Source organism: Branchiostoma belcheri, unplaced genomic scaffold (assembly GCF_001625305.1).
Source record: "Branchiostoma belcheri isolate BF01 breed outbred unplaced genomic scaffold, Haploidv18h27 scaffold76, whole genome shotgun sequence".
Taxonomy (NCBI): Eukaryota; Metazoa; Chordata; class Leptocardii; order Amphioxiformes; family Branchiostomatidae; genus Branchiostoma; species Branchiostoma belcheri.
Window position 1 is genome coordinate 20044 of NW_017804420.1, and position 14470 is coordinate 34513.

Genomic DNA, 14470 nt, shown 5'->3' on the forward strand with positions numbered 1-14470 from the left:
CGCGGCGCTCTAGGTCTTTCTTGCTCTACCCCCTTCTATACAATCGAACAATCCACTAGACTTGTTCCCAGAGCGATACGCAAGAGCAAGGCAACACATGGGAATGATCCCACAGTGCGCTGGGTATGAGATTGACCTTACCATCGGTGACGTACACTAGGACCATTGGCCAAACGCCACAGATGGCCACAGATGAATAGGGTAGAAGGCCTTAGAACCACATGACTTGTAAGGCCCAAGGGCCCTCAAGACGTTTCTTAGCGGGAACATCATTGCTGATCAATGGCCAGGGTAATGGAGGACACTCCCGAAAAGAGCAATGTCATCCCCGTCATTGTGCGGGTGATGGGTAACCGTCAGCAATCGGCAGCTGAGTCGTTTTGACAAATTACGCTGTATTGTTTGCGGCCTTTTCTACCTTCGGACAACAACCCCACAAGGCTCAAAGGTCCACTTTTTGGTCCACTTTTTATCTAAAGGTCCGAGACTTTTCTTTAAAAGACGGACTGATTCGTGTAACCAGCAAGGCTGGAATCCGTCGTAGGAAAACGGTTCACTTTGTCATTGAAAAAGTTAGCTTTGATTTTTTTCTTTGAAACCCTCTAAAAACGCAGGAAATGCCATTTCAGAAGCTTCATTTTTCAAAATTTCCCGGGGGAGCATGCCCCCGGACCCCCCTAGGAACCTCGCGCCTACGGCGCTCGTTAGTCCCCCCCTTCAAAATCCTGGCTACGGCCATGTTGCCTCCATTCACGGATCACCCTCCGATCTTCGGGCGATCGACTCGCGGTCAAGTTGGTGCCTGCGGTAATACTGAATACCCTGTTTTGTATTCTATACTTTCAATGTATAAGGAAGTGACCGCCGGTTACTACTTTTAATTCAAGTTATGTCACCTCTACATATGATAAATCAAAAGGTTTTCACGCAAACATGCAGTTGCTAGGTGATTGAGTTCTGCATAGTGCGTTCGGAATCTTTCGAATTTAGCGTAGAGCGTAGAGAGGCGTCCGGAATTCAGCGTAATACGTAGCCGGCTCTCAAAATTTAGCGTAGAGCGTTGTCGGGACCCCCCCTTGGGGGCCCCCCATCTGTCTGATCACAAAACATCCTTGGTCTGATAACTTGATGTCACAGTGCCATTTCTTAGCACATTTTCGTCATCATTCCATACTTGAAGCGTTTCAACTAGTCCCAAAACAAGCTACATACGTACTCGCGAGTGACTCTGATTTTCTAGTACAATGTAACGCCGGTTTTCCGGCAGAGCGGAGGAAGGGAGCGGAGATAAAACGTTCACGGATGGATTCCAGGCTAACGCCGGTTACCACAATAAATTGTGTACTTGAAGCAGCAGTTTCGGCCAGAGACATCGTATTTTTCCCTAACAGATGATCAGTAACTAATCAGTGTTAAGATACGTGCTATATTATGTGCTCATGTTTTCGCTCCCATCACTCAACGACCAATGGCCGATGACCAAATGAAATGAAGTAATGTTACGCTACCTTGCTGCAGTACCTGAGACTTTCGCTGGGAGCATTGTTTCACCACCTCCTCCCTCTAAACGTTACAAAATGTCGAGCAAACAAATGACACACAGTTTTCTTAGCAGTATATTGCCTTCCCTTAGAATTCGTGGATGTTGACCAACGTTTTCCGGTTGAGGATGAAGTTCGCATTCTTTACCAAGTTTGTTTTGTGACTCAAAACACGTATCATTCAACTTTTCCTGGTACATGGTTATCCGTTCCCAGGTATTTTGAAGGTAACAATAATACACACTCCGCAACTAAATATTATTAAGCCTATAGGTTTGGATACCAGGGTACAAGTACTCTCCAAGCAAAGTTTTTATGCTGTCGCTACCCCCACGACAGCAAAAACCTTGGCATATTAGAAATGTCACAATCTTCCCCACCAACCTCTGCTTGGAGATTAGCTACAAGTGCCAAGGACGGAAACCCGAAAAACGTCAGATTATGACGTCATAGGTACGCCTTCCAGATGTATCTTATGATTGGTTAGTTCTGATCACGTGGCTGACACACCTCCTTTCTTGCGTCACAGGCGTTCCATTTTGGAAGGTTGTTTTCAGAATCCGCGAGGAAAGGCCGCACTTTTCACTCTTCTGCGTAATTTTCCTCGGTTTGCTTCCTTTTCAAGCCTCCGTTTTTATTTCAAGATATCTTCTCACTTGATCAGTAACTTCGGTCGACCCTGACAGGAGAAAATGCTTCGTCTTTTCGTTGGAAACGTTTTAAGTCAAGGTGGGAGGGCGGTCCAAAATGGCCTTGGGGGGAGGGCAATGCCGGCTGCGGCCTCGCAAGCTCAGAGAATGTGTTCTAGCGCGTCCGATGAAGAGGTAGACGACCCGAATTTCTTTCACATGGTGGAAGGATTCGTCGAAAGGTCGGTGGAGATCGTGAAGGATAAGCTTGTGGAGGATATGAAGGGAAAAGGTTCGGTGGAAGAGAAGAGAAAACGCGTGGAGGGCATCCTAAAGATCATCAAGCCCTGTAACCACGTTCTGGCTGTGTCCTTCCCCATCAAGAGAGACAACGGAGAGTTCGTCATGATCGAGGGCTACCGGGCACAACACAGCCAACATAGGACGCCATGCAAAGGAGGTACACTTTTTGCCATAAATTATATTCTTGCTATTGCTACAACTACAAAGTATCTTGATAATCTCCAAGTAGATCTTGTGGTATTTGACAGTACCCATTTGTAAGGTTTCGTCCGGCTTAGAAAAAAAAGGAACAGAAAAAAAAGCCCGATAAAAACTCATGAAAACTCGTCAAAAATAAGCTGAAGCCTAAACTTCTGCTTTGAGAGTAGTAAGATTATGTTGAGTCATTGTTGACTATATTCTATTCTGACATAGAAAGACAAACATTCTGTAATACATTTTGTATCTTGATAATAATCTTGACACATACTAGAATGACCTTGTAAAAAGGTACAGTAACTTGTAACTGGTATTTGCATCTGTCATACTGACTTAACTTTTCCGGGTTAGATATATATTTTTATGAAGTTGACGATATTGGGTATACTTATGTGATTGCATGCACTGACTCTTTGAACCAGTGAGATGTCAGAAAGTGTTATTACTTTTTATAGAATGACAGATCAATGACAACCATAACCATCTCACCACTGTCACCAATGTGCCTTTTATCTTAACAAATATGGAATCCCCCCTTCCTCAATGCAAATAACGCTGTTGGAAATTCAAATCAAAATTGGTGTTCGCTTGTACTATTTTGTTTTAACTTTCACAAAAATTAATGAATTGATGACTAATTCACCCATAGATATTAGATGTCTGTGTTGTCACTAGTTGCTTCCAGTTAACTATACAAGGGGTCAATATATTAGGAATCACTAGACATACAAGAGCTTCTACTCAGTCATAAAACATCTACATCACACTTGAACATGAATTGTCACCCCACCCCCCCCCATCTCAGAATGGATTAGTCCATTCTATTTGAACAAGCCAGCTGATCATGACCTAGCCAAGGTCAAATGTGTTTATTGGAAACACTCAGTCAAGGTCGTCATGATTATATACAATGTACATGTATTTAGTTCCAGGAAAAGGGGTAAGAGGGCAACACCATTTGCAAGCAAATGGTAGAATCTGTATGTTAATTGTACCAATTTGTTTATGGCATCTGACATTGGGTTTATGTGATCTGTTGTACAAATGTATTATAACTGTGGGTTGCAAATTATACTCCTTGGACCGGCTAATTTGTCTGGCATATTATTCAGTCTATTTGGCCACTTGTACTACTTCATTGGAGAATAGTAGAGACTATTGGGTTTGTCATCTATGATGCTTGTACATGATCAGTACTTTTCAATCAATATCTTATTGATTTTTACATAACCATTATTCAGGAAATATAATTATCAGAATGCAAGCCTCAGTAGCAAAATTCTTATGCTGCATTCTGGCATTACCACTATTGTATTTAGCAATCCAAAAATATTACATCTTGAACATATTGAAATGCCACTTGCAAAGCATTCAATATTGGAGTCTGATACGAATACACATGGATTCAGTAATTGAATTATGCAAAATGTTCCAAAGGCACACACAGACCTGCTTGTCCAAATATTCAGTGCTTGGGATATTCTAGAACTTGAAGTGTGCAAGATTAAGAGGTAGATTCATTGTAGAATTGAGCTCTGCATATAGAACTTGAAAGTTGTAGTGACAATGAAAATAAAATCCATCTGAGATGTAGGCGTGGCTTTATTTTAGTATTTCGCAGTGACGAGCTGTGTTGCCAGTAATGAAATCTGTAATATAATTAACACAGGTATTCAACATACAGATGGATCAATACTTGACCTGATGACTTATTGATCCTATTCCACCCTTATGTCAGCCAGAAACGTAAAAATGTATCTCAATTATACTGTAAGTACATGTTCCTGACATCAGCCCTGTACAAAAGCATGATTTTGTTTCAATGAAATCCATGTATTTTGGCTTTTGCCTGGAAAAAAAGCAGGAAAACTTATATTTATATGCTCCCAAACAGCATAATGACCTGTGGTATATGGTTTGTGGTATTGGTACCCATCAATTAATTAAGCTCTTGCCATATGTCATGAAATGGATTGTTTCCATCATAGTAAAGCCATCCCTTCATTTTGAGCAAGCTGAAGCAATCATTGGGATCATTTGCTTGATGCTTTTAAACTGCAATGTGCTTTATAGTGCATTTGTAGGGTAGAAGGAACAGCTTGAAGAATGTAGTGATATTTGAAGCCTGGTATGAATGGGGTCAAAAGTAGCCTCCTGTGCAGGCTTCCGGGCAGGTGGGAGTTTTGATACTGCGTTTTGTAGAATTTTTAACACATTCTTTTAATTGCCGGCCATCTTAGTGGCGGGTACAAACCTTCTCTGGACTGGACGCCAGTGGACGGCTGGTTGTAGGATGGCCAGCAATTAAAAGAAGGCATCAAAAATTCAAAACGCAGTATCAAAACTCCCACCTGTCTGCCTGGAGGCCTGCACAGGAGGCTAGCTATCAAAGGGATGTGCCTATTTTGAAGACCAGTTGACAGAAATTGGATGCTTACATTATGTAGGTCAGGGGGGGACCAAAGTAGGGGTGTGTATAATGACGGCCTATAGGACTATAGGGACCAGGACTCAAAATTACTTCTTTTCTGCATATACCTGCACTGTTGCAGGTAGCATTGAAAATTACCTGCACCAGACAGATCTCACCTGCACCACTTAGAATGCGTAAGTGGTATGCTGACTTAAAAACTGGTGAGAAACCAAATCATTTCTTTAAAATTTTTACTTCATTCAAATTTTGCATTCCTTCAGTTATTCAAAATATCCCTTTGTCAACTGTCTACTACTACTAGTAATTGTTTTGAAACCCCAGAATGCAATAAAAACATTTTCCATTTAACACCCCTTTGTATGATACTTTTGGTTTGTTCCTCATTGTAAAGAGCACCCCAGATTTAGTGCACGTAGAAAAACTGGTGCCTTCGGCAAATTATTTATGCCACAATAAACTGCCCCCACAATTGAGTAACCCTGGTGAGGTCATTTATTGAGTTTTTGAGGACAAGGCCTATAAGGCAGTGCATACATACCCGGCGTGAATTCCTAACATTGATCTGAGATGTGCTGATACTCAGGCCTTACAAGTTACATGACTGTCAGTGGAAGGACTAAATACAGCATACACATGTGCATGATTAACGAGAGAGATCACATTTCTACATCAGACAAGATGTATGTGTTGTAAAGGTCTGTATCATTTATTATTGCCTCCATTAAGAAATATATAAGATTCTTAGGTTATGTTTTTGGTGTGAGTACACAATGTAACAATACAGCCGAAATTGAATTGTTGGATAAGCATATTTTTCACACTTTTCTTAAATTACATACAGAATCAGACAGACAGTCTGTATGAGTGAATATTGACTGGTGGACCTAAAGCCTCATAAGCTATGCATTCTGATCAGTTGTGTTTTTGGCAGCCTCACAAAACTCCTGTAGTGTGTGACTGGGCTCGAAATATGTCAGTAAATTGTGCCGGGCACTGACATGCACTGAAGAAGAAGTCACAGTATACTTTGGAGCCATGTAAATATCTAATGTATAATCTACCTGTTCTACCCTGTACAGGCGTACGTTACAGCATGGATGTCACTGCTGATGAAGTGAAGGCCCTGGCATCACTTATGACCTACAAGTGTGCTGTAGTTGGTAAGTAACACAGTCGTCTGTTACAACATTAGTTACATGTAGGTTTTTCCTAGAAGTACTCTTGCTCGCAGTAATGGTGAAGATGTGTTAATTATGAAGAAAGGTAGAAAAAAATTTTTTTCACAAAATTATGTTACTTTGTAATATTACTTTTAGGAGAGAAAATTTCTGAATTTGCCAGCATCTACCAGCTAACTTAACAAGTATTTTTCTTCAGACGTTCCATTCGGAGGAGCGAAAGCTGGACTCAAGATCAATCCCAAGGAGTTCTCTGTAAGTCTTGAAGGACACTTTTTGGTCCCCTTTGCTGTGATTGAGATCCTTTCTCAGTAGGACGAATTGAGAACGTCTTGGCTAGTGTATTCTGTTTTTAATGCTTGAAACAGTGATAAAAGTATTGGATAATGTTGTGAAGTCAGCCTCTAACAATAAATGAATAATTATGTAGTACAAATGGAGTTTTATTTTGATACTATGTAATTTAGGAAGTTTATTGCAAATTCATGCCCGAAGGCTATTGCAAGAACGTGACAACAAAATAAACAGTACAAATGAATTGTATATTTTGTAGTACATGTCTTCAAGTTTCTTCCAGGGGCAGTATGTTATACTTGTGTGGGATAAAAAAAAAAAATGATGTATTGATCTGTTCAACATGTTGCATGCGCCCCTTGTTAGAAATTGCAGAGTCTGCCTTGGAAAGTCCTTGTGTTTTCAGCAGTGTATCAGTGTTTTTGTTGTCCTCTGTTGGAAGTCATCCAAAATTAGTGATGTTTCAGTGTGTCCAGTGTGTTCCTTATGTTGCTTTTGTGTTGTATTTCGAGCCCTGTATGACTGTTGCAGAATATTAAAAAGAACTGAATGAATGAACGAAAGATTGAATGAATGAATTTAGGCTTTCCCCATCTAACATTTACTCCGCTATGTTTGTGCAAAGGATTGTAATTCCCCCCAAGGCATGGCATCTTCCTGATTCAAGTGAGACAAGTTTGGTCGTGAAACTAACCTTACATAACATGTTTCGAAGCTGGACTCAAATACTTCTATGCAACTACAGTACCTCAAAATGTAATGGTACAGACAGACAGAATTTCCCAACACAAAAAAATTAAAGCACATTGTACAATGCACACTTGTGTTGTTAATGCTAGTACGTGTAATATATACTTGTAAATGTAACGTTGTAAACTTTCTTTCAGACAAATTATGAAGATTTGCCAATTTTTGACCGATCTTATTAATATGGAACAACAAGCCCACTGCTTTTGAGTTACATGTGACATAAACACTCAATGTTGTTAGCAAAGGGTTCTCAGAAAAAATAAGAGCTAAAACTGTTATTCAAGTGAGATACAGACTCCCAGGTACCTTTGGCCACTTGCAATGCTGGCAGGCATCCTTCAAAAACATTAGCACTGTACAGTTCATGTGCATTTTCCTACTTCTGTCCAAGAATTTGTAGTACATGGACAAAAGAATAAATTTCTGTACAAATCTTAACACACACAGGCTATATCTCCAATTTTATAAATATTGTCAGCAAAATTCAGACATTGTCTATAAAGTTGAGCTTGAAAGAACTCAAATTTCAAGTTTCAAAGAGGTATTTTGAGTCCTGTTGTAACTAATACCTCTATGTTGTAACTGAGTGTTCTTGTTCTCTCCCCTCCTCCCCTGTTTGTTCTGTTACCTACTGTAGGTGACTGAACTTGAGAAAATTACGCGACGATTCACTGTTGAAATCGCCAAGAAAGGATTTCTTGGTATGTGGGTAAGATTACTTGAAGGGGGATAAGCAGGTTGTAATTGGTAGGGTGAAGGAAGGTGTTTTTTCTTTGTTGTTGTCAGGAGCGAGAGTTGGAGAAGATTACGCGGAGGTTTACCATGGAACTTGCCAAGAAGGGCTTCATTGGTAAGGTGGTTTGTGTGAACGTGTGTTTGTCTGTTGTCATGTTAAAATTGTGTTGTTTAGTTCCTAAGACGAGATCGAAAAGTCCCGGTTTGCATCTCTAGCATTCTTGGCTAGACATTGTGTCCTTGGGAAAGGCACTTTACTCGACTTTTCCTCACTCAAACCAGGTGTAAAATGGGTACCTGAGTTTGGTTGTGGGGAAGAAAGAGAGGGATGGGCTCCACCTTCTATACCGTGTCCTAGACACAGTGGATTAACAACCCACTACCCCTACAACTTCAGAAATGCTATGGGACTACCTTTACGTAAAATCTAAGAAGTTAAATCACAAGAACAACCATTATCCCTTGATCAGTGTGAACGTAATTCATAGTTATTTAATAATGAGTCATTTACATAGGTCACCTGGTAATCTGTTTCAAAGGCATGGGAACAATATTTGTTAGCAGTGATTTAGTTTCAACTAAATGGCTAATGTTTCAGCATGTTTTAATGGATAAATTAGCCCAGTATTTAAACTAATAGTTGTTTTTTCTTCCCTTCCCCTACCCTTTGACATTCTTACATCATCTCAATGCTCCTTCGCCCAATCTTCTATACCGCATATCACTTCATCTTAATATGCAACCTCTGGCCATGGCAATACCTTACTCCACATGACATTCCTCTAACACTTCCTGATCCTGATGCTGGTCCTGATGCTCCCTTCATTTCAACCAATCACAAAACCCTAATTAACACCTGTAGGTCCGGGATTGGACGTCCCTGCGCCGGATATGGGGACGGGAGAGCGGGAGATGAGTTGGATGGCCGACACGTTCTCACAAACCATGGGTATGTTTTTTGTTCGCTGTATCTACTTCAGATAATGAGGATTATTCTGTGTTGTGGTTCCACAGGACCCGGCATTGATGTCCCCGCCCCTGACATGAGCACAGGCGAGCGTGAAATGGCCTGGATGGCGGATACGTACTCGCAGACAGCTGGTAGGGTAGGCTAGGGCAGTCAGGCTGATGGCATGATGTCAGAAGGTAGCCATCTTCTGTAGTTACTGTAGGGAAAAGAAAGCTGGCAGTAACTACCGAGGATGGTACTCAGGCTAGTCGCAAGGATTACAACTTTTAGCTAGATCAGCTCGTCTAGGAAGTTTGTTCTGTTATATAATCTTTAACATTCATTTGTGTAACAACGGAAAAGATTATTTTCCTTGTGTGGACATGGAAATTGGCCTGTGAAAGTCAGGCCAAGAGTCAAACCCTCCAAATCTTGCTTCAAGTTCAACATAGAACATTGTCTGTTTAACAGTTGGTCAGCTAAGACCCTGTTTTATGGGAGAGAACCACAACTGTTAACTCCATTGGGCTAGTTCTGTCAATTGCCTGTCAAAGAAACTTGTTATGCAACATTCCTGACAAAGTTGAAGTCATTTCAGTGATGTTCTTGGTCACCATATACATTGTATGTAACTTCATTTATTGTTTGCTTGTGAAGCACTCGTTTAGTTGTGAGAGTCTGTTTACATTGCTAACACCTGTTGGGAAAACTTAGATAATGCAGTAGACTTGTGAGGCAACTTGAATTATCCTTGAAGTTGGTAGATGGAAAACCTTGTTCCTGTCCCATTGTCACACTGTGAGCATGTCCTTTTGCCCACCCCTGCTGGCATGTAGTGTAAACTTGAAGAAAGTGTCAGCCGGTGTTCTAGCCAGCCTGAATTTTTTTCCATCACAATTTTGTTTGACGTAACATCATGTCGAGTGCTGCAGTCGTGTGGTGCAACAATTCTAGGGGAGTCTGCAATATGAGTGGCAAATTTTGCTGGTAGATTAAAGCTTAGTTTAATGACATCACTTTCCACATCTTTACATGCCAATGTCATGAGCAGCAAAATTCCATCAGATGACGTAATGACGGACGCTGGCTAGAACACTGTTGGCAGTGCTATATTGTTGTTGTTCACTCATTTAAGTGTAACTCTTGATCATAGGTCATAATGACATCAATGCATTTGCCTGTGTAACGGGCAAGCCCATCTCCCAGGGAGGCATACACGGTCGTGTGTCGGCCACTGGCAGGGTAAGTTATAGCTAGGGGAGCCACGAGTTCCAGTGTATGGACCAGACAATGTTGAGTGTGGAACGTCAGTGCTGTGTGCTTCCTATGATTGGCAGTTTGGAGTGTTGAATGTAAATAGACCCATTCGACTTTCACGGATCGCATAAACTGCTTTATATGTCACAGGGGGGACATTTCGAATAGAAACTACGTCACGGGGGACATTTTGAAAGTTCCTTTCATGGATCGCATAAACTGCATACATCACAGAACAAAATAACTTTAAATTGTTGCACAGAATGCCACGATACAAAGTTGGTGCCTGTTTTCCTGTCATTTCCACATATATTACCAAGAAAATAGACACTTACCTACCTTTTAGTAAAAAAATGATCTGCCATGGGGGACACCGTGAACGCAAGCCGCGTTCGACTGCAGCGTTCTAGAACGACGTTCTTTCGAAATGTCCCCCCTGTGACGTGAGCATGCAGTTTATTCGATCCGTGAAAGTCAAATGGGTCTATTGAAAAGACTTCTACCTTAGCAGGCTACATACATTGTTGGTGTGCCACTAATGGTGAACAGAATCACATTAAAACTTCACATGCAAAAACTTCTGGAACACACAGCACAGGTGAAACACTCCATGCATTACTGGTATCACTATGTCAAAGATTGTGTGTCTCACTGCTGGTTCAAACGGTTGTGACTTCCAGGCCACAATGATATCAACGCCAACGCATGCGTCACCGGGAAGCCTATTTCACAGGGCGGCATCCACGGGAGAATATCCGCGACGGGCCGTGTGAGTAGACCGTACAGCCCCTGACCAATCCCGTGCATGCACCATCATCATATCTCTCTTTATTGCTTTTAACGGTCCTTTTTCTTAAGGCAGGTCCGCTAACGTGGTGATTCATCAATCAAGAACTTTCTCCTCTGTTTTTGTCTGTCGTTAACTGCATGTCTGAAGAATGTAGATTAGATATTTGCATCTGTCGTAGAAAGATTACTGTATATCCTAGACGCAATACATACCTCTGTAAATAATTTCATCAGATTGATGGGTGATTGAATAAGTTCTTCATTCACATTCACTAGCTCAACAAGAGCCAATGTTTCGATGACTGTCATTTTCATAAGAACTGGCCCATAATTGCCTTAATTGACATGAACCAGTCATAATTGCTCTAATAAAGATGACAGGTGGTATCAAAACTTTTTAAACAAGTGGTTGTGAATGAACGACTTTGCTATGCACAATACAAACCTTATACCTTCTGTCCTTTTTTTGCCTTTACCCTTCTGTTTAATAGTATGTCTCTGAAGTGTTGTAGTTATTTGCATGGAGTAGAATTGGTACAGTAATTGTAACTGTTGTAGGAGGATTGCATCACAATATAATCCTCATACTTTCTGCTCTTTTTTCTTTTGCCGTTCTTGGTAACAGCATGTCTCTGATGTGTCGTAGTTATTTGCATGGTGTAGAACTGTAACAGTTACAGATGTAGTATTGATCTACTGATTATTTATATGTGGTACAAATATTGGATCACAAAGGCTATAAATATATATTTCATGCTTTGCTTTTTGCTGCTTTCTCAAATTCTCTAATTGTCAATGCTGGCATTATGCAAAACTAATGTCTGGCTTGCTGTCATCCAATACGAAGAAGGCAACTTTCATGTAATCTAACATGAAGTCAACAACTTACATACACCTCTACACACGTACTCAAGTGTATGGGAGTGCCAAATTTCAGAGTAACTGCATGGCGTATGTTCTCTTGATACAGGGAGTGTTTCATGGGATTGAAAACTTCATCAATGAAGGTGAGCCTTTTAATTTTAAACCCTTCAGTTAAGGGTATTTGGAGTAGGAAATAATCAGTTCATCAAACTGTTACTGTAGTATCACTGGGTTTTGTTCTTGTTTCTGGGTCTCACACCTGTTTGCTGGGTCTCACATCTGTGTTTGATATATCTCACAGCCACCTACATGAGTGCAGTCGGGCTCCCGCCAGGCTTCCAGGATAAAACCTTCATTGTGCAGGTTTGTTACCTCCGGGATGGAAGTATTGTTTTGGGTGGTGCTAATTTACGTTAGGTTTGTATGTTTGGATTCAGAAGTGAAAAGGCGTAGATATCTTTCCCAACATGTTTCAAAACTATAGATGGGATGTCATCCTTAGATACGAGAATATGACCTTAAATGTTGCGTTCTGACAAGGTTCCATGCATAACATAATGGTTTGCATAGGTGTAGTACATTCTGCTGATGTGTTCGATTCGTTGCACATAAAACAGTCGTTCTCAATCTGCTGACATCCTCAACTTGTTACACCAAAGACATATGCATCTAACTAAGCTACTGGCACTTGTTTGCAGGGTTTTGGTAACGTGGGTCTCCACAGCATGCGGTACCTGCACCGTTACGGGGCCAAGTGCATCGGTGTGCTGGAGATCGATGGTAGCATCTTCAACCCGGAGGGCATTGACCCCAAGGAACTAGAGGAGTGGAAACTGGTATGTTCACATCTTTGGCTTAAAGAGAAAAGGAAAGTGATGTCGATCCTATTTTAGCTCACATAAGAGCTAACATCACACTGGTCATAACAAAGAAGACAGACACTATTTACAGGTTCATTGTACTGGGGAAATTATCCTAGCTCTTTACGACAAGTACAATGGATAGTAGATCACTGTTTAACTTCCAGTCCTAAGGACTGCGGCGTTTACAGTAGCGTGCATGTTGGGTGAGCAACAACAGCCGGGATTCGAAGCTTTTGGATACCATCTCTCCTTGTACATGTATATCTGTATCTGTATAACTACGGTACAACTACCCTTTGGCGTAACACACCAGCTTCACACATGCACAATGTGACAGAAGCTGGTTATATTAAACTGAATGACCTGTTACACCTTGTCTTTGCACATCTAATTATAACTGCAATCATTGTTTAAAGCCATCTAATAAGGATATCCCTACTGTACATCTACGTAGTGGCAATAAGTTTCACTCTACAATAGTTCTCTAGGAAAAACTTGTTCTTAAATACATTCTTGTTTAGGCCAACGGTACTGTGATGGGGTTCGCAATCATTGTTTAAAGCTATCTAATCAGGATACCTCTACTGTACATAGTGGCAATAAGTTTCCCTGTACAATAGTTCTATAGGAAGAACAAGGTTTTGAATACCTGAATCCTTGTGTAGGCCAACGGCACAGTGATGGGTTTCCCAGGAGCTCAGACGTACGAGGGAAACCTCCTGTATGAGAAGTGTGACATCCTGATTCCTGCTGCTGGGGAGAAGGTCATCAACAAGCACAACGCTCCGCTCATCAAGGCCAGGGTAGGGGTTTGTTTGTTTCTTTGTTTGTTTCTTTGGTTGGTTGCATTGGTTGTTTTGCATAACCAGTAAACTGCTTTAGGCAGTTTTGTAACATTCAGTGGGGTCGTGTGGCATAACGGCAGTTTGTTTGGCCTTGAACCAAGAGGTTCCGGGTTCAAATCCTACGTTGTCGCAGAACTTGGGCCCTTGGGAAAGGCACTTAACACAACTTTCCTCACTTAACTCAGGTGTAAATGTGTACCTAGCTTTGGTTAGGGATGTCCCTCGGATAGGACGTTAAATGGAGGTCCCGTGTTTGGGGAGAGCCACACCCCATGCACGTTAAAGAACACACCACACCTTTTGAAAAAGAGTAGGGGCATGCCCCGGTGTGCGATGGTCCAAATACTTACCATTTGAGCCTTGCTTCCCTTCCTTTCACTCTTTTTTTTCTTCCGGCGTCTGTCATCCTTGAAGTACACCAAAAAACAGTATGATTGGGTGGTTTGATACTTTTTTCTTAAAAACAGGCAAAAATTGATGGATGTCATCCATATAATCAAGTCAGTGTGGCCTCATCATTTAAATCTATTACTGATGTCTCCTTTGAGAGCATTATTCTGATTATGACCTAATGTTTTGTTCTCAGATCATTGCTGAAGGTGCCAATGGGCCGTGCACCCCCGAGGCAGACAAGGTCTTCCTGGCCAATGACCAGCTGGTTATTCCGGTAAGTCGGCTTAGTGGTGGATACCCTAGTTCTTTTTACAGAAATTTTGGTTGCAGCACAGCGTGCAAAATACCTGGTTGCCCAGTTGCCCCAGGCAACCAAATTCTACTTGGGGCAACCTATTTTTGAACCTACATGTATGTAGCCCAGTGTGCTACCTGAATTTTAAGAATG

General features: G+C 41.3%; 1 protein-coding gene across 7 annotated transcripts in view; it reads left to right on the forward strand.

Annotated features, from left to right (window-relative positions):
• The first annotated feature begins 2047 nt into the window (after nt 1-2047).
• The window catches only part of LOC109485497 (glutamate dehydrogenase, mitochondrial-like), a 21741-nt gene continuing 9318 nt past the window's right edge, over nt 2048-14470 (forward strand). For 2 of the 7 annotated variants that reach the window (XM_019789171.1, XM_019789175.1), the window contains exons 1-11: nt 2048-2630; nt 6185-6265; nt 6483-6538; nt 8114-8177; nt 9077-9163; nt 10949-11037; nt 12028-12064; nt 12223-12284; nt 12620-12757; nt 13450-13587; nt 14216-14296. In XM_019789171.1, the coding sequence (XP_019644730.1) occupies nt 2234-2630; nt 6185-6265; nt 6483-6538; nt 8114-8177; nt 9077-9163; nt 10949-11037; nt 12028-12064; nt 12223-12284; nt 12620-12757; nt 13450-13587; nt 14216-14296 (1230 nt within the window). In that variant the 5' untranslated portion in view covers nt 2048-2233. Of the gene's footprint in view, nt 2631-6184; nt 6266-6482; nt 6539-7964; nt 8029-8113; nt 8178-8924; nt 9012-9076; nt 9164-10164; nt 10254-10948; nt 11038-12027; nt 12065-12222; nt 12285-12619; nt 12758-13449; nt 13588-14215; nt 14297-14470 lie in introns of all 7 variants that reach the window. The other 5 variants (XM_019789176.1, XM_019789172.1, XM_019789170.1 and 2 more) reach the window with 5 other exon arrangements.